This window comes from Chroicocephalus ridibundus, chromosome 3, assembly GCF_963924245.1.
Source record: "Chroicocephalus ridibundus chromosome 3, bChrRid1.1, whole genome shotgun sequence".
Lineage (NCBI taxonomy): Eukaryota > Metazoa > Chordata > Aves > Charadriiformes > Laridae > Chroicocephalus > Chroicocephalus ridibundus.
The window spans coordinates 18390202-18414439 of NC_086286.1; the positions used below are offsets into that span (position 1 = coordinate 18390202).

Consider the following 24238-nt stretch of genomic DNA (forward strand, 5'->3'; position numbering starts at 1 on the left):
TCTCTTGTCTCTAGAATTAATGACATGATGAAAAGTTTCAAATGGAATTTGATACACAAATAGTAAAACTCTTCCGGGCTGTAAAGAACATTCCCTATAGAACTCTGCCTACTACATCCAAACTATACTTCTATCTTAAGAGAAATTAAAGTTCACTTTTTTTGAGGCACAGTTACAGACTTCACAAACATTTCCCGCTATTGCTGATATGAAATGGAAACTAATTATCTTAATCCCAGATTGCATTTGTTTGTCTGAAAGTGCCTTGCTTGAAAAATACGGAGAAACACACTTAGTTTCTGCTTTAAAAACTCATTTGTAGACATCAACTGTTGGCATTTCTTCTACTGAAATGTTTTCTGGGTTTTTCTTCGGAACCTGATTTAACATCAGTCAGTTCTTAAGTTGCATCAAAATGGAGTCGCTTTGGGCTAAGGGTCGGCAGCATTTTACCATCTTGTTTGTCTTGGAAGTTTGTATCTGTGTGTGTGGTACGGTGTTATCTCTCTGTTGTAGAACAGAAATGCTTACTGCTTTCAGTTCCCCAAAGAGTTTCTTTTAAAACCTATCATGAAGAGAATTTTAATAACTTGATAGATGAAAGTGTTTTTTTTCCTCCATCGCTTCAGTGCAGAGGAGTTAAAAGCTTTAAATGTGCTTTTTAACCTTGTAATTTCTGCATGGAATAGTCATTGCATGTTTTCATGCTTTAAAGGCTTTGTCCTTGCTCCCTTTTACAAGGAAACTTGAGTGGTAGGATTTCCTAAATTGTAAGCACTCGTTCCTGGTTGGTTTTGTAATAATTCTGCGATGATTAGAATAAACCGGCCCGACTTCTTGATTTCATATTCAAATACTTGGGTTGTGCTGCCAGGCTCATTCTTTAAAAAGCCTGTACTTTTGATATTATGTATAAATCAACAGGCAAAAGAGTATTTTCTGGGAATCTCTTCTTATATATCTTATCTTTACACGTTTGCTCTTGCAGAACATGAGTCATTTCTATTCATCTTTGCTTGGACATCTGACAGAAATTTACATACCCTTATGAATAGTGTTTATTGCTGCTGCACAGCCAGCTGGGGAGAGCACTGAGCTAATGCCTGCATATTCTCTTCGAGGAAAGAGTACAAACCAGCTAGAGAAATACTTTGTTTCCAGTAGCACTGGGAGCATGTAAAGCGTTTTTAGGCTTGGTCCTACATTCTTGCCAAAACCGTTTTCCATAACTCTTTCTTTTTCCTGCTAACCTCTGCTAAGTTTAGGCAAGTGTTAGGAACTTAACATCGGTGCTGAAAAAGTAGTGTACTTCATGGAGCGTACTACTTGCTTTGTGTAACAGCTTTGAGAGCTAATGCTAAAAATGATCTGAATAATTAAAAAAATAAATAAATTAAATTGCATTTTTTCCTGATCTGCAGGGATTTGGGAGTTTTATTATTTTGTTGACGTGTTTGATCAAGGTGACTTCTGTATTTCAGTTGAATAGTGACCTTGTCTAGAGATAAAGGCAGAGACGTTTCATAACATGCCTAACCTACTATATGCATAACGTGTTGGGGAATTGGTAGAAAATAGTCTAAACTTCATATTAAACAGTGCCTTAATTGGTCATTTCTGCTGTCATTCCCAAATAAGCAATTCTGTATTCTTATTCTTACCAGGAAAAAATGCCTGTAACTTGTTTTACCTTTTCACAGGGGAAGAGGACGAACTTGCGCAAAACTGGCTCTGAGAGAATTGGGCATGGAATGAGAGTGAAATTCAATCCCCTCGCATTGCTTCTGGATTCATCTTTGGAGGGGGAGTTTGACCTCGTGCAGAGAATAATTTATGAGGTACAAATGCTAACTTGTAAGAGAAGGAATAGCAATCCTTGTTCAAACTGGGAAGTTGCAGCTTTTCTGGGCTGGGGAAGCTAAAATAATAGTGCACAACCTTGATCTGCCCTTGAGGAGACGATAAGTCCTAACAGAACATGGACACTTGGAGCTGATTTTAAGTGTGTCAAACCCACGCTGGGTATTTAGCATCAAGAGTATAAATTCACAGGACAACATTTTCCTCATTTCTTATGTAGTGTTTCAGCCCCTGTCTGGCATGTTATCAGATAATTTGATAAGCAAAATCCGCGTGAATTTTTCTTACAGTTAAATAGGCAAATATGAGAAATTTGTTATAAATGCTTTTACTAAGTTGTCAAGATATTATTTCTCTGAACCACTTTACGTTCTCACTGTTAAAAGGAGGCTGCAAGCTTATATGTGTGTCGTCTTGAGAGATTGGCTACTGCTGTAGTTTTCTGCCTGTTGCTCATGTCCTTCATAGGAATATGGCTTAAAATCATATTTCAGCATAAGAAAGCTCATTTTTATATGTGAAGAGATGTTTATTGTAGAGTTTCATCGGAATGTGAATGGCTTTTTTTCTGGCTGACTAGGTTGAAGATCCTAGCATGCCCAACGATGAAGGGATTACTGCACTGCACAATGCCGTGTGTGCTGGACACACGGAAATCGTCAAGTTCCTGGTGCAATTTGGTGTGAACGTGAACGCCGCAGATAGCGATGGATGGTAAGGCTTTAAGTGGTACCTTACAGATGCTCTCCACAAGAGAGCTGTGGCTCGGGGGCTGCTACAGGTCCCTCGGTTTGCTCCTGTACAGCTGGCAATGACTTTTCCACAGTAGAGCAACAGCCGTTCTCTGTGGGCCATCATATGAGAATGCACGGAGAAGAAAACAGGCAAATTATATTAATATTCCCTATATGGAAGAAGTGTGTCTGAGGCCCAGTAGGGTGGATACAATTGTCAGGAAATTGCCCTCTTTCTTTGAGATATTGAAGACAGCTTATGCATAACAAGCTGTTTGCTGAAATTCCCGGTGTCTTCTCTGTGAAATAATCTGTAGCTTACACATGCTCTGGGCAGTACCTAGCCCTGCAAACTCGCCTCAGTTTTTTGTCCAGTACTTGGACAACTTAAAAACAAGACAAAGCAGAAAATAACAGTCTACAACCTAGGCTTGTAACTGAATGGGTTATAAATCCTTCTTAAGGTAGCTAGGGAGCTTATTTACAAAAGGCTAGGGGAAGGGGGCAGTGACTTTACTATTATTTCTGCCTGTAACAGAAGTGTCTAAGGCCCAAGATTGAATTAGGATGCTTGTTGTCCCTCAGCCTCAGGGGTAATGGTTTTAAACTGAAAGAGGGGAGATTTAGAGGAGCTATTAGGAAGAAATTCCTTAATGTGAGGGTGGTGAGACACTGGTCCAGGTTGCCCAGAGAAGCTGTGGCTGCCCCATCCCTGGAGGTGTTCAAGGCCAGGCTGGATGGGGCTGTGAGCAGCCTGGTCTGGTGGGAGGTGTCCCTGCCCAGGGCAGGGGGGTGGGAATGAGATGATCTTTAAGGTCCCTTCTAACCTGAACCATTCGGTGATTACCTGCGCTTGTCACCAAGTTAGGTCTTGAAGTAATTATCTAGATTGTAAGAAGCATGATGTCAGGAGGATTTCTGAGTGGCTTTTTTAATATAGATTTATGTTTTTAATTTTTATTGCTTTAATCAACATTCTTAAAATGTTAATGGGTTATTAAAAGGTAGCACAACTAGAGATCCATATGGAAACCCAGCTTTAGGGCTCAAGCAGCTCCCATTATCTGTGAAAAGCAATTGTTCTTGACATCCTGAGTGAAGTGCTTCTGGTGGGAAGCCTTCAGCGATGCAGTACTGAGTGCTGGAGGTCACGCATGAAAGCGGTTTGCCCCTAAGAGTCTGTAAGTACTGCTATCAGGAATAAAAGTAATGTGTCATCTTTCTCTCCTCGGCTTGCAGGACCCCGTTACACTGTGCAGCATCTTGCAATAACGTGCAGGTGTGCAAGTTCCTGGTGGAGTCAGGTGCAGCTGTATTTGCGATGACCTACAGTGACATGCAGACGGCTGCAGACAAGTGTGAGGAAATGGAGGAAGGCTACACACAGTGCTCCCAGTTCTTATATGGTAGGTGATGACAGCTAAGTTCTGGAGCGTGCTAGGGACTCACCTGGCACTTTTTGGTATGTTTTTGGATGAGGGGCGGCAAGTTGCATGCTTAGGTTGTGTGCCTGTGCCTCGAGTTTCTCTTGGAAAGAGAGCGGTTTTAGCCGGCTTCTTGTCACAGAGTGAGGTCCATCAAGACCAAATTTAAGTACTGAACCCATAGAGAAGATCTGAGTAACAACATGTTCCCCTACATTAAAGACCTTGAAATGAGTTTAAAGCGTGCATTGACAAATACATTGGTATGAGGTAACAATTAGGTGAATCTTACCATGTAAGTACTTTTTTTACATAAACCCAAAAGTAGTATGGGTATCTCAGTAGGCAGTTCGTATCTGCTACCTAGTGTCTTTAAATCAGGACTACTTCCTAATGTGCACTTCAGAACCAAGAAAAGTCCTGCCAAACTTCTGCCTTAACGGAGGTTAGTAAGCACTGGATTTGACTTTATCTTTCCGGCCTTTTTCTTCTCTTGCATTTAAAAAGAAATCCCATTTTCAATTTAGATTTTATTCAAATAGTAAGACTACAGGGAAACTATCTTTTTTAATGGAAAGGATGAATTCCCCCAGGGTGTGATGAATATTAGTCAATGAGGTTTTAAATTACTGTATGTTTTGTATGCAATGGGGTTTTAAATTACTTTTCTCTATCTTTTGTATGTAGTTCTTGTCCCCTAGGCACCTACCAGCTGGAGTGTCATCTATCTGTAAAAGGTTAGAGTAAAAGCAATGTAATACAGTGTAAAAAGCTTAATATAGCCTTTCTGGTTTTGTGGAACATGTGAGATCTGAGTTCCTATAAGCTGCTCAGCCAGCATATTTCAAAACTGTCTGTCCAGCTGTCCTCACTAAGCTTGAAAAATATATCTCTTGGTGCCCCAAATATATAGTTTTCCCTATGAAGGGAGGAAGCCTGTTTAACTAGCGTCGAAATTCGTGGACTAAGCAAAATTCCATTTAGTTTTGTATCCAGACTGCAATGGTGATCATCAACAGCAAATGCCCAAGGAAGATTGTAGGATTAGATTAAAAATAATACTACTACGTCTGGTATTTCTTACTGGTTTTAACTCTGACAGGAGTTAAGAGATGGTATCTTTGTGTAGAATAGGTCTTGGGAGATTTCTTTCAGGAATTAGTCTAATTCTTAAAATCCAGGTAAACAGCCCATAAGATCCTGTGGGAAGGAGATCCATGGCTTTATTATATACAGCATGAAGAAACACATTCTTTTTGTTTGCGGGGTTTTTTGGACCCACCATCTGGTGATCTCGCTTGATACTCTGTTTTGAGTTGGGTTTGAGATATTTTTTGTGTGTGTGTGTCATGAGAAATTTCTTAATGGGTCCTGAAAAGTCTGTAAGGCTTTGGTTATTGTGAGCTTTTCCAAACTGAAGCCACTGAAAGTAAAGGTATCCGTCTCTTGATACGCTGGCTGTTCAGCTATCAAATTTCCATATTATTCCATTAGGAATTAATCCTATTGCTAAGACTGTTTCTAGTTGCCTATAGTTATAGTCAGAAATTAATTCACTGGCTAAATCTGTTTCTTGCTGTAAAAGAAGTTTGGGGATGTGTATCTGTTTCCAGAAGAGATACCATATTAAAACCTGTCAGGTGAGAAACCTTGGTGTAATTCATTGATTCACCTAATCCCTTTTTGTTGTACATGATGTGTAATATTGAATATCATCTACAAGTATGTTTAAATAAAACCACTAGTCCTTTAGCACTGATTAAATGACTAGTTTGCTGCTGCTTAAGTGTGTCACTTCTCACTTTCTAAGTTTTAATGCCTGTCCGGTTGCTTAAGAGCATGTTTGCACTGCTACCCTGCCGTGAGTGTTCACACTTTTTTATAGAAGACCAGATCCATTGTGCGCATCTTCTCTTTGTTTGCTTTGATATGCAGTGCTCAGTCTTAACCTTTCACATGGGCGCAGAGGACAGCTTTTGCCAAACCTTTAATTGTACCAAATGCAAAGCAAGGGAGGGGCTTCTCTAAGCAGAACTAAGCATTCATTGGAAGTATTTTAATGTTACATGATGAGCTGGTATGCAGAAAAATAGAACTGGATTTGAGCAGATGCTTTCTTTAGCAGACATAGGTAAGCATCCTATACAAGAGGTTGTAATAGGTAAGAGATGGAAAGGGAAATGACAAGTTTTGTGATACAGTGTGCAACACGCTCTTTGCTCCCAGCAATACCAAAACCAAACAAAAAATCCAGTAGGATTCAGTATTTTAAACTTTCTCTTGGGTAATTATTCCATTTTATATAACAGTTGATTAAGATACCTTTTCCGCTTTGCTGCTTAGAAGCTGAGGAATGTGTACAGAAAAAATAGTATCTCATCTTTGGCTACAGCTGTAAAATGAGCAAATTCTAAATAACACCCGCAAGGTATATGTTGTATTCTAAAACACCTTGGCCCAGAAGCAATTTAATTTGTTTCTGAATTCAGTGTTTAAAAAAAATAACTAACACAGTGGCAGAAGTCAAGAACTGCTGAAGTATCTGAGTTAAGTGACAGCAGCTGGCAGGCAGCAGACAAATCTTTCAGGTATAGGTCTGAGACGCAACTTGTTTCAAAGTTCTGAAATAATGTAGCACAAGTGGTAGATGACACCTCAAGCATTAAAATGACAATGGTGGTCAGCGTAAGCAGGTATTGCTATCTTCCTCTGACAGAAAGAGATTACCGATGAACTAAGAGTATAAACAAGTGTTTCTTGCTCATCACTTAAGTGTAGGAAGCGTGAACGCCAGCACAAAAATATAACCTTTTATCAATCAGTGCTCCTCTCCCCATTTACCTCATATTTTTTGAATGTGTGTAAGGAAGGAATCTGCTGTGTGCAAGGGCTAACTTCACAATGCCACCTGTTCCAGGAGTGACTTTCAGTAGGCTGATGACACCAAGGTGCTAAGCGTGATAGGAACCAAGGTTGGTTTTTCTTTTTTCTTTTTTCCTGGACTATTTTCGGTAAGAGTACAGCAGCCTTTCCAACTGTTTTTTTTTTTTTTTTTTTTTAACATTTTTTTGAGCTGCTCTGTGTTTTTAATGTTGCAGGAGTCCAGGAGAAAATGGGGATAATGAACAAAGGAGTGATTTATGGACTCTGGGATTATGAGGCTCAGAATGACGATGAGCTCTCAATGAAAGAGGGAGACTGCATGACAATCCTGCGCCGGGAAGATGAAGATGAAATTGAGTGGTGGTGGGCACGGCTGAATGACAAGGAAGGCTACGTTCCCCGCAACCTGCTAGGGGTGAGTCCTTGATCTTTCCAAAGTCAAAAAAAAACCCAAAAAACCCAGCCCACTATGTGGAGTATAGGCAGCATTATTCTCATGCGTCTAGGTCAGGTGCCATTCCAAAAGTCAAGAGGAAGGAGTTGACATTCTCTATTTATTCATTTGGGGAGTTGAATACCTTGTCAGAGTGGTTTAACACCCTCTGTTTAGATACGTAACACAGATTATACTAATGGCTGCATAAAAGAACATGTATCACCACCCTGCTGTACGCGGCAGGTTCTAATACTAACCTTGTCTCACCCTCTTCGAGGGGAAAAAAAAAAAAAAGCTTTTATCTGAATATGACGTGTGCATAAGGTTTTGTTGAGCATATGAAGAGAACTGGGTTTCCCCTCTTCTAGAGCGTGATACACCGGCACAAAGGGCCTTAAGAACTGAAACTTGTATGAAGAATGAGTCACAAGTCCTTCCCTGCCCGGGTGTACACAGCGCACCTTGTGACCTGAGATGGTTTCACAGAGAGTTTTAAGACAAACACTACAAAATTCTATGGTCATCTTTTTTTCTAGTGTTGAAAAAGAGATCATGTTGCCAAATAAAGGCAGATCTTTGTTTTCTCCTATGCTCTTTAAGTAATATCTAACCACACGTCAAAGGCCTTAAATTAATGGCCTCCCCTAACCATCTTTGTACTACCTCTTTTATTAAAAGCAGCTGTGTACAAATAATAGATATTTTCAATTATGTCCCCATATTTCTCCTCATGGCTGAGTTGCTAGAAAACTATAGCAGATGGACATGTATAAAAATTCCATTAAGCTTTTTTCTGCATATCCGGTGTCCCTGCTGCTGGAGATAAGAGCTTCTGCCAATGCTAAAGATTAACTGGTGTGAATTTTAGCTGATTGATGTATGATGCTTGAAAGAGGGTGAACCTCCTTCCTCATGTAGATAATCCTTACTCTTAAACTGGTTAGATTTTGCAGAGCGACTATATCTAATGCAAAATCAGTTTTCATTTCTGTATTGCTTTCAGGTCAGGCCTACCCACAATGTACTGTAAAATTCTCCCTAGCATAGTACTTCTGCTCAGGTTTTTCCCTTCCAAATGTAAGCATTTTTGGACTGAGAGCAGCCATCAGCCCTGCACAACAAGGTCAAGAAAGGTCAGAAATGGCAGCTTTTTATTTTTTTCCTGCCCCAGGGTGAATTGGGCAGGTGCTACTTCATAAGCTTGTGCTCTCAGCCTGAGCGCAGGTGTGTGAGAACACCAGGAGCATCTGTGCTCCTGTACTAAAAAGCACAAGGCAACACAGCTTAGACTGGGGGTCACAACTCAACCTTCAAACAGAACACAATCCAAACAGAACCTTTGGGGACAACTACCCAGGCCCAGTATTCACTGTTCACTCTTGTGCACGTTCAGTTGTGCCAAGGATTCCGTGGTTATTATCAAAAGCAATTACTGGACTCTTAATATAGCAGCTGAAATGTAGGCTGAGATATTCAGCACAGAGGGAAATGTTTGGTAGTTTGATACGGTCTTATATTAATTTATCACAGCTGCTTTATCCTTTTGCAGTTAGGTGCACTGAATAAAAACAAGGATGAAATTATCTGCATCAGTCCTCTGCCCTTCTGACTCACTAACTCCCTAAGCTGTGGGAGAGCTCTTAAAACTGAATGCAAATAAGATAATACTGTCAAAATACTGATTTCTTCATACCAAATGAAATCTTTTGAACACTATCAGGTGTTATGCTACTGTGACTGACTGACTGACTGACTGAATCTCTGCTAGTGGTGAAGTCACGGCAGGCTGAGACAAACCTTTGGGTGAAGTTGTTGGTCTTTTCTTAATCATTAGCTGACCACGAAAAAGAAGAAAGCTACAGTCTGGCTGAAGAGAGCAGCTTTAAGGAAAACATTAGCTGAAAAAACCCAGGATGTAATGTAGGCATGCATGGCCGTTCACAGCATGGAGGTTTCATCTTTCCTAATTGTATGAAGTGTATGCTTCTATTTTTATATGCCAGTAGCCATGCTTTGCAAGTGGAAGTAAAAATACTGGCATATTTTTATATGCCAGTAGCCATGCTTTGCAAATGGAAGCCAAGAACTTCCCAAGCACCTCAGTGCTGCTGCACGCTGTGGCGAGCTGCGTCCCATCAATCGTCACCCTGCAACCGAGGCAGTCTCCGTGCCTCTCTGTGCGCAGCCGCAATGTGTCACTAGCACACAGCTCAAGGGCCAGGGGGTGGCAGCTACTGATTTACCGCTGGGCAGTTAAATTCACTTAACTGGCCACCCACTATCTAAAGCACAGCTCCTACTCTTCTGTGGCCGTTATGCAGCCAGATGTTTCCAGCTTGCCCAAAGCTATAGATCTGTAAAGGCTGATAGGCATTGAGAGCGAGAAAGCAAAACAGACTTTAATACCTCTCTATTTCTGTTATAAAACAGGGGAAAACCACACAGTTCACTAAGAACAAAAGTCTTTTTGACTTACAAAGCCAAATCTGGGTAGAGCTGGAGGTACTGAATTACATGCTTTACAGTGCCTTCCTCTTGTCCTGTTATGGTTAGTAGTTTTTAAACTTGCCTAAGAATGCTAAATTTGTATCTGTTAGTGCTCTGGGTGTTTTTTATAACCATATTTTTGCTACTAGACATTACATTAGAATTGTAGCACCAAAGAGAGGTTTTTCTTTCTTTCTTTTTCCTTTAAAAAACCTAACCTTTTAAAGCACTAAAATTTTAAATCTCATTTCTATTTTACCCTCAGCTGTATCCAAGGATTAAACCTAGACAAAGAAGCTTGGCATGAAATAGTACAGAAGCCAGATTCTTGAAGTACTAATCATGGATGACTTACAAAAAAAAAATTCATTTTGTGTTGGTTCCAATATCATGAGACTTATTTCAATGACAATGTAATTTGAAAGCTATGAAGAATGTGCTTTGAAAACAAATGAAGGATTGATGCATTAGCAAATAGATGAGGGCATTCTACAAGACGAAATAATGGTTACAAGCAAATGAAATTCTGCGCCTTTGGTCCAAGCGAGCCATTATGTTCAAGTACCCACTCTGATTTCTTCAAACATGGCAGAAAAGAATTTCACATCTTTCTGCGTTAAAGCCAAGGACCTTTTCAATTTACCATTGAAGGAATCATCATGAAACAGCTAATTTGGCTCTGTCCAAATTTATCCCGAGGCTTATTGCTGGAAACAGAACACTTGTTGAAGAAGCTAAACCGAACTGCATCTGAACAGTGACAACCACGTGACCAATCCATTAAGCAATAACTTTTAAAAATGCTGTAGCATCTTAGGAATTCCATGTATCCAAAATATTACGTGCTGTAACAGACAATGTAGTTTTAGATTCCTCTTTTTACAAAAAGAGCCTCATGTATTTATTGTATTTTGTACTTTGAAAACTAAGTGTAGAAACTTTCTGTAGTCCTTGACAACTTACTTGTTTTTACTTGACTGTGATACCATTAAACTTTTGTCTCCTCTTAAGCTTTAACTCTGGGTATTTTAGTGTCATGTTTTTATTAGACCATCTGAAAATGTTAGCAGTGAGACACCCTGCTGTTCTACACCATGCTAATATTCCTCTACCTTCTGTGTTAAGTTGTACCGCTCCTCCCCAGTTTGTTCAAGACAGTTTTTCTGTACTTAAAATTAAGGCAGATCTGTCAGTTGCATATAACCTTGTTAACCATAAAAGCTAAGGGACATACTTAAGAAAAAAACTTGTTACAAGTATTTTCCAAACAAAGCCTTTCCCACAGATCTATCCTTTGTATCTTGTCTGTTCATCAATAATCACTTGATAATGAACACTATTAAATAGAGAGGAACAAATCTTACCTTAAGGGTATTTAGGAAGTGCTTCACTCTTCAGGCTGAAGTTTTCCTACGAGGTAGGTCCTTATTGCTTTCTGAAAAGGTGCCCATAAATACAAGACCGTGTTTGTAGAAAGGAGGACGCAATTCCTCAGGTGGGTAAATTTAAGCCAGCAGCAGTGAGAACTCCTGGAAGCAGTAACCTGCTCATGTTCCCAGCCTCATGATTTCAATAGGGTTGGGTACAGGGTATATACCATCAGTCACCTTTCTTGGAAACCTTTAGTTTTTCAAGCACTGATCTTTTAAAGCATCAGATAAAGTATCAAACTATCTAGCATTTCATTAACTGACACACAACCTAGTCAACACCAGAACGCTGATTTTCTCCCCCTATAAAAAGCAACATACTCTCTTTCTGACAATGAGAGCTCTCCATATGCTCTGTGTTGATCTATCTCTAAAAAAAAAAAAAAATAATAATGTCCTTAGTGGCAGAAAGAATAACAGTGTTGCAAACTTTATTTCTACTGATAAATACACTTTCTTTTATTTCAAAGGAAGATAAATAATATCCAGGAAATCAAGATTCCACCTGAGAGCATGGGCTTTCTCTTGGAAGAGTCTGGTTGTCACCACAGCCTCCTGCTAGAGGCATGGCCATGGTCAGGATGGAAAGACTTGTCTTTAGTTTGGTCAAACACATACTTGCTACGTAAAGTCTTAAAAAAAAATATTGAACCAGAACAAAGCTGGGGCTTGACAAAAAGCACACAAGAGACCCATATCTCACCTAAACACCTGCAACACCATCCCTTTTCTAGTTTCAGAGACACAGGATGGAGTGGAGCTGTCGTTCAAAAAGCACTTATTAAACCAGACCATCAAGCCATCATGAGCTTTCTCCCAGAAATCATGTAAAACACCATAAATACAAAGATATTAGCAAAGCAGTATTTTCAAAAGTTGCACTGAGGATTTATATTAAATCAAAGCTTTTGTACAGAGGATATATAATAGTAGATAAAAGATCGTCAGGCCCATAAAAAATGAGGTTGCAGAGTCTTCTCTTGTTGAAGTAGAATGCTTTCCTTCGTATAACTGTGTGCAACATTTGCCATGCATACGTTAAGGCACATTCACGTTAGAATATTACTTGTATGTTTGCTTGATTATCTTCACCTGGTCTTGCTCTTTTTGAGGTGGCTTGAGCTGATGTCAGTGGCTCAAATGACAGTAAAGCACAGCCACTACAACAAGAGAGGGAGAGGAGAATAGCCCAAGGTTAAGTTTAGTAAAAATACCGGTAAGAAGTAGACGTGTTCCCATTTCTAGCGTAAGGATGAAAGTCTATTGTTACAGAAGTAATTTTAAGATCTTTCCTGAATGATTTAAATTTATATCTTGTTTAAGTCAGAAGAGTTTTGGGATGATCTGCACATTCCTCATTTAGCTCCAGAAATAAGTTATGTTTGGGTAATAAGCAAGTTGAACATGTGTAGGAGGGTAGTTTTCTTCTAACTTAGTCCTTTCTATAGGGCAGATGTGGTCAAGACCACGAGTTGCCTCTGCACCTGCAGCTTACGCTGTTGTTGACAGAAAAGGCAGGGAAGAAGCCTGCATACACGTCAGCCAAGATTCCTGCCCGTAAGGGATAAGTGGCATCAGGTTCTTGTCTGTCTGTTAGAGAATGTGCTGTAGGTACATTTTAAAAAAGGGTAAGACCGCTTATAAATACACAAGCTATATAAATCCAGCATATATGTGTGTACACATAATCATCCATAATCAGTCAGAACGGAGCAGGACGGTCTCTACTGTTAACCCCCCACCCCCCCAAAAAAAGATGAAAACAAGTATTTTAGAAATAAATGAACTTACATTAACAAGGTTCAATTCTATTGTTCCAGTTTTCTCAGTATCCAGTTTTCTAAACATTTCTGTGGCAGGAGAGAGATGACAGACAAGGATGAATATAGGAACTACCTGGAAAGCCTGCCCCTTCCTCGTGCTTCAGGATCAAAAAGGAGTTTAGTCCCAGAGACTAAAATTCAACAGTGGTCTACAACCCCAAACCAGAAGGAGCCACACTAAAGCTGTTGCATGCCTGTGGGCAAGAATGAGACTGAACGTTTTTAACAGTTCACTCTGTAGTGTTGACGCTATTTGTCAATCCGTAAATGTTTAGATTGATTTTTTTTTTGTTTTTAAATCAACATTTAGTTGTTTGCATGAAAGACTGCCTGGCTCTGGTTCAGCAGCCTGGCCTAAAAGGCTGATTCCTAGCTCTAGGAGGAGTGTGCAGACCGGGTTGCCAGATTTATAGCTCAGCTTGGAAGTTGCTTTGGTTCCAGTACAAAAGTTTTCTGAATAACTTATCCCGGACTCGAAAACACAAAGCAACAGAGTCTGTCTGGTTCTTAAGCATGTACTCACTGAACAAGGTTTCCAGCCGAATCAAACACCGGACAAAGTTATCAAAGTCAATGATGAGGTCTTCATCAGCAAAACGAGCCACAATGATTTGATGTAACCGGCAGTTCAATTTGAACCCTAAAAATACAATGTCAAGGATTCAAAAAAGAAGAGGAAGGAAAAAAAAAAAAAAAGGCAAAAAGCTCCAACCAACAAAAAACCTCAACCTTATACATGGCCAGAAATTCAATGGGCTACTTTTGATTAAATTCACAAATTTTAAGAGTATTTGCTCCATTTTGGAAACTCCCAACAACCCCTTCTGTTCTTGGAGGGATTTAGAGCTGTGACTAGGTCATGTATTGCTTCTGCTGCATGTTCTCCCACGCTTATACACCCATTTCCCTGAGGACACGGACAATTGCTCCAGCTCGTCCTTCCCTGGGCAACGAGGTGGCTGCCCGACTCGGCCCCCCAAGACCCGAGATGAAGCAGTGGTTTTCTGTGGGCAAACGGGTCTATATTTCCACAGAGCCCCCAAACTTTGGGACGAAAAGAAATGCTGCCTCATCTTAGGCGGTGACAGGAGGGGAAAGCGCCAGAAAGCCCAAGCGCTGACATTAAGGCATCCCCAGGAGATCAGTAAGTTAATTTGCGATGGTATGGGTCTGTGACCCCCGCCTCACTCACTGCCATAACTCAGATTTGCTTTTCAGTGGTTGCAGGAGCAAACTGACTCCTCTTTTAGCTCTCTTGCGAGCATCACCCCTTGGTCAAGCCACTTCCATTCCCTAGGTCACAGCATCCCTCTTTCACGGGCTTATCCCAAACCCCCGTTTACCCAGAGAGACTCACTGCAAGATGACAGTATGCTCTTATAAGACCAGACTGTTACAGTTTGTGCTTCAAAAGCTGGTCACCAAAGAAAATAACCGCAAACCTATCACTCCTTTGAGATGCTTTTCGGGTGCCTGCGTGGCAAGACTCTGCTACACAAAGACAGGAGCCCACGCTGAGCATCTGGATTAAATGGAGGCCTTCCATCAGGTCCAGGAACACAGGATTTTTCAGCTTATAAGTGATATACAGGCGACTAGTGAGTGTCTACCAACCCTGCTTGAAACTGATACAATCCTAAAAAGAGACAGAGCGATATAAATACCTGCTGTTTCCAGCGCTCTCCTCATCTCATATGAATTCATGGTACCAGATCGATCCACGTCAATTTCCCGGTAAATTTTCTGCAGAACACAAAACCCAAAGCTAAGACTTGTCAATAATTCAGAGCACGTTTGGGCTTTCGGCAGAAGTCAAACAGTTTGAAATGCAGCCTGCACATTCCTTAGTAGCATTTGCAACGTTGGTCTGAAGAAACAGGGACTTATCCCCGAGTTTGTCTAAAATCAGCTTTGGAAAGTCTTTTTAATGCAGCAGCCGGAGTGGATAAAGACTCCAGAGAATTCCTTGGACACCTGTGCAAAATGGCACTATCGCTACCCAAGCAAGCAGCAAGACTGACATTAAACTCGCTCTGTTAAGTGGGAAGGCTAAACGTATTTGGACACGAGTTAAAACAAACCAGAAACCCCTCAAAAGTGCACGACAGGAAGAGAGGCGGCCTCTCCTTCAGCCCTTCCCCCCAGGGCTGAAGCCATCACACCCCTGGGCTCTGAGGGGCAAAACCTGGGCGACCAAGGACAGACATGCATCCTGAGCTCGAGCGGGAGCCCCTGCTTGGGGAAGTGTCCGAGGCAAATCAGTCTCCAGCCACCTCTACGCCTGACTGCGTGCTTGCCCAAAAAGGCTGCGTCTCACCTGGTATTTCTGAATCTTCGTCCAGAGGGTGTGGAATTCCTTCAGTCCCAGTTTACCACTCCCGTCGTTCTTCTCCGAGTTAAGGTAAGCTCTTTGGAAGGAAGGAAAAGGGCCTCCCCTCCCTGTGCTGGGTTTTACTTACGTAGGCAGTGGTGACTTAATACTTAAAAAAAATTTGCAATTAAGAGAAGGATGCAAGTCCTCTCTGAAGGATTCATCCTGTTGAATATGCAATTGTTGTCCAAGATGTCTTTTGAAATCAATAAGGTGATTGATGCATTTAAACCACAACCAGGTCACAAGATCTTTCTGCTCCTCCTTTGGCAACTCTCTCTCTTTTCAATACGTGTATAAACCAGCTGAGATTATGTGATTTTCTTCTGCATTGTTGGTTCAACACCTGCAGTTATAGCAGCATGACTCCTAAGCCTGCATTATAAACAGGAAAAGCCACAGCCAAGCCTGCCATTTGGAGAACTTAAGTTCTTGCACAAACAGCTAACAAAAGAACCTGGCACGGCTCCCAAAACCCACTAAGGAGCCCCTACGGCCTGCCATATTTTACACCAAATTATAGCAGAGCATCATTCTGTTTTGGTAATTTTCCCTTTTTCTGACTATGCAATTCAACGCCCACTGTGCGAGGAAGCTGAACACAACTATTCTTAGACTTGAATCCTTCATCCTATGCTTTTGCCGTTATTCTTAGGAGTAAAAACTCCTAAAATCCAGCATACTCTCTGGTTTCTGTATTTGTTTCCCTCATTTTCTATTTGCTAAGTCCTCCTGCCCTTACCAACTCCAACAGAGCAGTGAAGTGCCCCCAGATGTGCGTGTTCAAACTCTATCAGCCAAGGCAATCCACGCCACGCTGAGAGCCAGGTGCCTTTTCCCAGCACAAACTGCACTTTGTCGCCAGCTAAACCAGAATGTCCGACAGCTGGGAAGACTTGAAAGCAGATCGTCCTGGCTGAAAACACATCTTCCCCACTGCCTGGCAGAACTCAAGTGCCACGGTCAGCAGCAACAGCCCCCCACCTCAGGAGTCACTAGTACATCAGGATGGACCCCCACCTGCAAAGGCAGCAGCTCACCTACTCCAGCACAGGCAGAAGAATATCATCCAGGAACAGCCTTAAAGGATACATCTAACAGGTCAACCATTATTTTGCATGTCTCAATGCTAAAGCCATCAGATTTAATATCTTGGCCTGTAAAGAGAGAGCAAAAGACAGGATTATCATTGCACGCTGTACCACAGCGCCTTCCTACACCACCCGGGAGCTCCGTCACCAGTGTATACACCTCAGCCCTTATGTGCTTCCGTGTCATCGGCGGCTTCCTCTGCAACTGGCAAGAAATCTTTTTCATTTTACAGGGTTTTTTTGCTTCTAGGTAACATGTGCTTAGTACTCTACCATGTCTGCAATACACACCTACTCGTTACTCAATGGCCATCCGCTGCCTACTTCAAATCCTCCCCTGGCAATAGGTGTCCGACTGTGCCGCTGCCGCAGCCTGGGCCAGGTGAGTGCTGTGAGCAGCAGGGGATGCCAGCCTCCGGCTCCGGGAGTTATTACTGTCATCCCTAAGCCTTTGGGAATTTGCAAGTACCTAATGCAACGCTGACAGTGGAGGATGTGGTGCCTGTAGAGCTATAGTCAGGATCACAGAACCATAGAATTGCCTGGGTTGGAAAGGACCTTTCAGATCATCTAGTCCAACCACCAACCTAACTCTGACAAAAACCATCACTCAACTATATCTCTAAGCACTATGTCTACTCGTCTTTTAAAAACCTCCAGGGGTGGTGACTCAACCACTTCCCTGGGCAGCCTGTTCCAATGCTTAATAACCCTTTCAGTGTAAAAAATTTTCCGAATAATCCAGTCTAAACCTCCCTTGGTGCAACTTGAGGCCGTTTCCTCTTGTCCTATCACCTGTTACTCGGTAATCCTACAGTTCCCTCAAACACCGGATGGGAAACCGTTGCCTGATGTTGCTTAGGTCCCCCCCTCTGAGGTAAGCTATGACCCCTGACAACTCCTTTGCATGCGGCAGAGCGGGAGGCAATGCTCACTGAGAGGTGTGCTCAGTGGGGTCAGGACTTGCCAAGCGAGGAAGAGCTTCGGGGGGGAGGACACACGAGCAAGAATTACAAAGCTCTTGGCGAATGGTCAGAGGATGGTCCTTGTTTTGCATGAGAGGGACGCAGCACTGAAGCAGGCAAATGGATGCTAATAAGCAGCCCTCTTTGACTTCCTGATGAAGAGACTTTGAGTGAAAGTTAGCTGTGATGTTTCCCCAAGCAAACAGCCCAGTTAGTCTGGTTTGTAGGTGTGCAACACAAGCAAGAGGCAGACAGAAAGCTTTCCTGCCCTTACTGTCTGCCTGCAGAGACAAGGGTGGACTTTTGTGGACAACGTGGGCTTCTGACCTATGGAGGTCAGCTGTAGGTAGCTTCATGCAAGGGAAGAACATCAAATCAAGCCTGGTAACCAGCAACACACCATTGCTAACTGGCTAGTGCACACAGACATACAATGCAGTCCCGGCTACCTGGCTAAGATTTCACTTTGGAAAACAGAGAGACACTTATTTCTCCAAGCACTTATATCTGAAGCACTGTTTTATGAAAAGGAAAATAACGCAGAGCCAAACTCTGAATCGCTTCACAGAAAAAACACCCCAAAGTTTCTCCTTCTCAGAGGCACCCCAGACCATTGGCTGGGCTACTGTTTGAATCCTGAGCAGTTCAATACTAAAGTAACAGCAGTACCTTTTCTTGATTGTTATCAGGCATTAAATCAAATCCATCCATCTTCCTGTCAGCCAGTTCCCAGTAGGAGATGCTGGGATAAACAGCACCCATATGTGCCCTGCCAAAGCACACGTCCTGCGTGCACAGCCCCAGCGTTTCCGCAGCCCCCTGAAGGAACAGGGCACTTGGCTGTGGCCACACGGAGCGCCAAGCCACAGCGCTTTGGCTCTGCCCAGGTCAGTGGTGGGCTCCCCGCTCCCACAGCCATGCTGGAAACCTGCTGGTGGACAACTGACGCCGCAGCTGGAGGAAAGTACTTACGTTTAGCCATGATTTTATTCAAGATGTTGCGGAGTTCGAAGGCAGAGATCTCTGCATCCTGCGTGAAAGAGGAAAATAAGTTTTCTTCCACTGTGAGCTGCAGACACCATCTCATAAGCAGGCTCTGACTGCTTTGGGCAAGTTGGCCAAGTTCAAACATCCCTTGGGAGTTCAGGTTTCCCTTGGATGGAAACGCAAGTGGATCACCACCACCCATTCCCAGGAGCAGAGCCCTTTGCCTGAGCCCCGGGGCAGGCGGGAGCAGCCCGGGCAGAAGGCACAGCCCAGCCCTCATCACCTCCCGGAGGGACCCACGCGCCCGCACCAAATGCTCTGCCCAAAGGACAGAATTAGGGACCGGCAGAGATAAAAGCCGAGCCTGCAGTTCAAAGAGAGAGGAGATCATTTGCCAGGAGCGCTCACAAATCCGTTGTGTAAGCAGACTGGTAACTACACAGATTTTTGCACGCACAATTATGCACATGCTCAAGATCTGACTCAGCACAGGAATTACACTCCATGCTGGGCGAGGCGTCTCTCTTACCCACTCACCCATGCTAGCAGTAAGTCCTTAAAAGAAAAAAAAAAAAAACAAAAAAACAACAAAACAAAAAAAACCCAAAACACTCACACTTCCTGCTAGCTGTCCAAAAAGCTTTTTAAAGTTGGGTTCGATGTCATCTTCACTGATCTCGGTCTAGGAGAGGGAAATAGAGAATATGGAAAGGAGGAACTTTTCTGCCTGAGAAGGACTTAATGCATTTCCTTGCCTCTAGTAAAACACAATTTAAATGGCAAAGTTGAAGGTACAGAGTGCTATTACTTTGATTTTAATCAGTTTTATTTTCAGGGATGCCTCAAAATGCTGGTGTTGCAAGCACGGCAGGAATTAAGAACTTTAGCAATGTCTTTTACTAAAAAAAAAAAAAAAGCACCACACAAAAAAAACCCCAACCCCCCCCACTTTTAAAAATTCTTTATTAAAAAAAAAAAAAGAAAAATCACACCCAAATTCAGAACTTCATTGTCGCTGCTGCTACGACTGTTGGACCAGCTGCCTTCATTTAAAGACAAGAAAGCAAAATTAAGTTCTCATCTTGGGGAAGAAAAAAATATGGAAAAAAAAGAAATCACAGAGAGTTGTAGATGCATTAGGAGGTGAAACATCTCCAGCAAGACTAAGCATACGGTGAGCCACTACTTACTCATGGAAACAACATCGCATGCAAAAACACCCCTGTAGCTAAAGGGCTGCACTCTCAGATTCCTGGCAAACAGAGGGAATTTCCCATGGCCCCAGTTGCCTCTGCAGGGAGTACCTGATTCTCCTCTACCTGGGAAGCCCAAGTTCACCATTCTGGAGAAAGGACAACACGTTTCCATTTTGCTTACGATATCTCCATTTGCTGGACGTTCAACTATGGATATTGAAAGATCTGTTTCCAAAGCGGGACAACAGTTCTTGGCAACGCCTGTAGCTAAGCGCTGCCCCGCGCAGGGAACAGAGCACTCCAACCCCACTCATTTACAGCAAAATTTTCTCCATTTAAAACATTTAAGTTAAGATATACCTCTTCAAAATTGGCCTCAATTTCATCATCTATAACCCTAGAAAGAAAGAAATCAATATTAAAACCAAAACAAGTCACTTTTCTGATGCCCTGGCTTCAAGTTTCAGTTAATGAGAGATTCTTTAAATTATGGGAATAACGATGAGCGTTCAAAGCTCAGAGGTTACTGGATTAAATCAGCCACAGACCCTGCATACCACACCTGAAAGCAGTATTTTGCCACGGCAACAAGAGTTTCAAACCACACTACAAACTGTGCAACATCCTGCAGAGTCACAGACAGGATTTTGGGTCAGACATAACCCTTTGGGTCACTTAGTGCCACTGCCTACAGACCTCGGCCCAGGACCAGGCTCTCAGGCGCAAATCAAACTTATATCTAGTATTTTTTTTCCTTTAAAACAGCAAGAGTGAGAGACAAAGTCATTCGGACGTGCCAGAGTGGCAGAAGTGTTTCACACTGACCCCCAGCCGTGGTGGGAGCATCACACCAACAGACGGTGCGTAAGCAGCGATAAGGGCCCATCAAAAGCTAGATGTGTGCCTTCGCACAACTGACATCCCAGTTTTCTGACTGCTACAGAAACACGCAACAACAGATTACAGAACAGTAGAAAGGTTTTTGCGTTTTTGAATTAGAGAACTCAACACCAAAGATCCCACGCCTCTTCCCAAGGCCTTAGCCCAGCTGCTCTTTAAGATGCGACACACGTCTCTCTTGTTTCACGGCTTCTTCGCAGCTAACTGCGCGGTTTGATCCCGCTCCATTAAAGCCCATTTTAATTTTATCAAAGGTACCATTTGGTTGAGCAAGTATCTTGAATTTTTTTTTGCAGCCTGATCTCAAAGGTGTGATACCAATCGCTGCGAACAGCGCGGTCCCAGATGGCCAAAAGCACAGGCATCTCCCGCGCGTGGAGAGCCCAGCCTGCGCTCGCTGGGGCTTCCTCTTCTCCACAGACCAGCCTCTGCTGTGGCACCCAGCTGCCTACAGCCCAGCAACTAAAAAGGTTACGGCTAGTAATAACAAGAGTTGTTATTATTATTAATAATAATTATTATTATTTGTTATATTATACTGTTTTATTATTCCATCACCATTCCTTCCTGATAAGTTTACTCAGACTTTCCTCAGTTGCACATGGGGAAACTGGGGACAAACCAGGGCTGCCGGCAGCCCATCCGCGCAGGGCAGTTGCGCATCCCCACTCCCCGCTCCCTGCGTAAGCCGATGTCCCCCAGCCCTGGGCTGCTCCATCCTTCCACACCCATGAGAGGGACCAGAGATCACCCGTGTGCCCACACCGCTCTAATATGGCTACAAAAAAGCTACATACGTGGAGTTTGCATTTTTCTCGGAGAAGACTCGCAGACAGAAATCCCCATTCTTGTTGGGTTCGAAGGTCGAGGGCACGACGATATATTCTCCGGCAGGGAGCTTGAACCGGTTCAGCACTTCTCGGAGGTTGATGAAGGTGTTCGATTTTTCTCTTGCTTTGTTGGTCAGGAAAAAGTTTTTGCTCAGATGAATATTCGTCTGGCCAGAAAACTTCAGAAAAGCAAAGAAAGAAGGAAAAAAACCAACCAACCCACAGTTTGCATGTATTTGCATTTACAATTTAAAAATGTAATAGATATGACAATTGGCTATGTATGGGGGAAAAAAAAAAGAGAACCAAAAGAGAACAGAGAAAGTGGGTGGGTACATCCCACCACAGTACTCCTGAGCTGTGGGTACAAACAATATTTTGCGGATCATCTCAATAAATCATTAGGGTCATGCTTGCGTTTTGCAGTTGGCGAACAGGTTGTGAAGACATCTGGCAAACTCTTCCACCAACCATTTTTCTTTAAAGTGAGATGGATTACAACCCATGTCCCTCTGGTCCCCAGAGCTGGTGCCACCAAGGACTGCAGCTCAGCTCTGCCGCTGAGGTCAGGCTGCATCAAGGCAGAGCGCCTGCTTATCAAGGCCCCCAAGAATGAAATAAACATTATGCCTTATAAAAACATATTTGGAGCGTCACATCTTCCAGAACAAACTCCTCTGCGTAGGGTCTTATAGGTGGGCTAGCTCAGCTCTAGAAGCAAACATCAGGAACCAGCATGGTTCAGAAACCTCCTCCTGGATTTTTAAGAATGCGAAACCTGTCAGACCCGCTGCCACGGTGGGAGATAAAGTTCCACCTTTGGGAGGAGAAGTCACGGGGACTGTAGCTAGAGTCTCTGTTTTATGGAAATCCTATTTTTGAACCACTAGGGTGAGAGCTGAGCAGCTGACAAGAGTACTGCTAAGGCATTCAAAAGGTAGGTAAGAAATTTCATTAACTGGTAGCACGATTTCCTTTCCTGATGAAACCACGTTTTACATAACAGCAGATGGTTTGAGCGTGGCCTCAGGAGCCGCGAGGTGCTTTGCCTCCAGCAAAGCCCTGTAATGAGGTTACCAGGCGTTTTGCTCAACCTCACTTGTTCCTCTGAGGAGCAGCAGCTCAGAGGCGTCTGCGGCCCTGCCTCCTATTGCATAGGCATTGCCTGTGCACCCCTCTCGCACCCCTGGGGCATGCTATCAGCTACCTGCAGGTAGAAACAAGAGAGAAACCAATAAAGACGGTGCTTAGGGAAATGAAAATAAACACCTCCTTGGAATACTGGTTGCGTGTCAAACGCGAAAGTCTGCGCAAACCTGAGAAAAGCAGCTGCGCGCCAGGGGAGCAGGCGTGGGTCTGGGTGGGAGAAGACCCATGGAAGAGCAGCTGTGGTGAGTTTCTGCAGCACAGAGAGCTCTCATCCCAACCCGAGACACTCTGAAAACGCAACATGGGCTCAAGCCCCCTTCCAGAATAAGTGGCCTCTAACTTTAGACTCTGCACAGCCAATATTGTCCTGCAGTGAAGGAGGGAGGATCCTCTGAACTGTTTCTTCCCACAAGCCATTCAGCCCCAACTCTGCATCTTGGCCGCCAACGCATGCTACGTACCTCTGGGGGCACCTGCAAGGAGAAAAGGAGAGAGTTATTTGCTTGTGGAATGGCAGCTCCGGGGCTACTTCTTTTCACCACTGGATAGCAGGTACATCCACGTTCTTGGGAAAAAAATGAAGGAAAAAAAAAAAAAAAGTCAGCTCGAGGGGGAAGGTGAGCACTGAGCCCACGTCACCCAACACCGACTGCTGGCTCTGCTCCCAACTCCATCCCGGGGGCAGGCGGGGCTGACCCGGAGCGTGGGCAGCCTGGCACGGACACAGCCAGGCTGCTCGTGGCTTCCTGCTGACCCTCGACCCTGCTGCCCACTCTGATATCTTTATTAGACTCAGTTTCTCTACTATTTCTTCCCATCTTCTCTTTCTCCCTTCTGCCCACCTGTCCTCCCCACCATCAGGAGAGGGGACAGGGGCGGAGCGGGACAATAATGCAGCTTTCTGTTTCCTGATGGGTTCAGAGGACCTAGCTTTGCTTTAAACCTTATTTGCCTACAGGGACCAGATTCTCCAACAAGCTTTTCCAAAGCCGGGACACTGAGAAAGCGAGCAGTTGCACACATTGCCCGTGGTTACAGAGCAACCTGCAGGCACGACCATTACTCCTGTTTTCACTGCCAGCTAACCAACGCTGCTTCGCAGCTCTGAACAAAATGTCCTGCTTAAGGACTTACTGTAGACATGTCTCCGACCCTTTATTCAGCAGAAGGAGTTTTACAGGTGTCTTGGCTGGTTCTGCTGCTGGGTTCACACTCCCCAAGCTACCGCTGGTGTCCCAGCTGGCGTCATATCCCCACCACGTGACAGCAACTCTCACCCTGCTGCTTTTCACCACAGCCTGGCAAGCATAGGTCAGACTGGAGTTCTACGCTTTAATTTTATTTAATTTTATTTTTAAATAATTTTTTTCTCCTCCATCTAGAATCACAGAATATTATAGGTGGGAAGGGGCCTCTGTAGGTCTTCTGGTCCAACCCCCTACTCAAAGCAAGGCCAATATCAAAGTTAATGATGTTGCTCAGGGCTTTGTCCAGCCTAGGTTTGGCCATCTCCAGGAACACAAATTCCATCATCTCTCTGGGTACCTGTCCCTGTGCTGCACCGCTGTTTTTGTGGAGGATAACTTTCCAAACATCTATGTGGAACTTTCCTTGCTGCAGCTGGTGTCCGACTCAATCCAGCTGAGTTTTGACAGAAAGCCCAATCTGAGAA

At 43.3% G+C, this 24238-nt stretch overlaps 2 protein-coding genes across 5 annotated transcripts in view; one reads left to right on the forward strand and one right to left on the reverse strand.

Moving 5' to 3' along the window:
• The window catches only part of TP53BP2 (tumor protein p53 binding protein 2), a 50114-nt gene extending 39273 nt beyond the window's left edge, over positions 1 to 10841 (forward strand). For both annotated transcript variants that reach the window (XM_063328222.1, XM_063328223.1), the window contains exons 14-18: positions 1701 to 1838; positions 2441 to 2574; positions 3834 to 4000; positions 7117 to 7316; positions 10090 to 10841. In XM_063328222.1, coding sequence (XP_063184292.1) covers positions 1701 to 1838; positions 2441 to 2574; positions 3834 to 4000; positions 7117 to 7316; positions 10090 to 10131 — 681 coding nt within the window. In that variant the 3' untranslated portion in view covers positions 10132 to 10841. The remainder of the gene's footprint in view (positions 1 to 1700; positions 1839 to 2440; positions 2575 to 3833; positions 4001 to 7116; positions 7317 to 10089) is intronic.
• Positions 10842 to 11664: 823 nt separating this feature from the next.
• The window catches only part of CAPN2 (calpain 2), a 29841-nt gene continuing 17267 nt past the window's right edge, over positions 11665 to 24238 (reverse strand). The window contains exons 11-21 of one of the 3 annotated variants that reach the window (XM_063328224.1): positions 23028 to 23039; positions 21385 to 21596; positions 20048 to 20084; positions 19108 to 19173; positions 18477 to 18534; positions 16541 to 16605; positions 15395 to 15463; positions 14742 to 14820; positions 13601 to 13717; positions 13046 to 13104; positions 11665 to 12414 (exon numbers count right to left, since the gene is read on the reverse strand). In XM_063328224.1, coding sequence (XP_063184294.1) covers positions 12391 to 12414; positions 13046 to 13104; positions 13601 to 13717; positions 14742 to 14820; positions 15395 to 15463; positions 16541 to 16605; positions 18477 to 18534; positions 19108 to 19173; positions 20048 to 20084; positions 21385 to 21596; positions 23028 to 23039 — 798 coding nt within the window. In that variant the 3' untranslated portion in view covers positions 11665 to 12390. Of the gene's footprint in view, positions 12415 to 13045; positions 13105 to 13600; positions 13718 to 14741; positions 14821 to 15394; positions 15464 to 15804; positions 15824 to 16488; positions 16606 to 17474; positions 17669 to 18476; positions 18535 to 19107; positions 19174 to 20047; positions 20085 to 21384; positions 21597 to 23027; positions 23040 to 24238 lie in introns of those variants that run through there. The other 2 variants (XR_010070197.1, XM_063328225.1) reach the window with 2 other exon arrangements.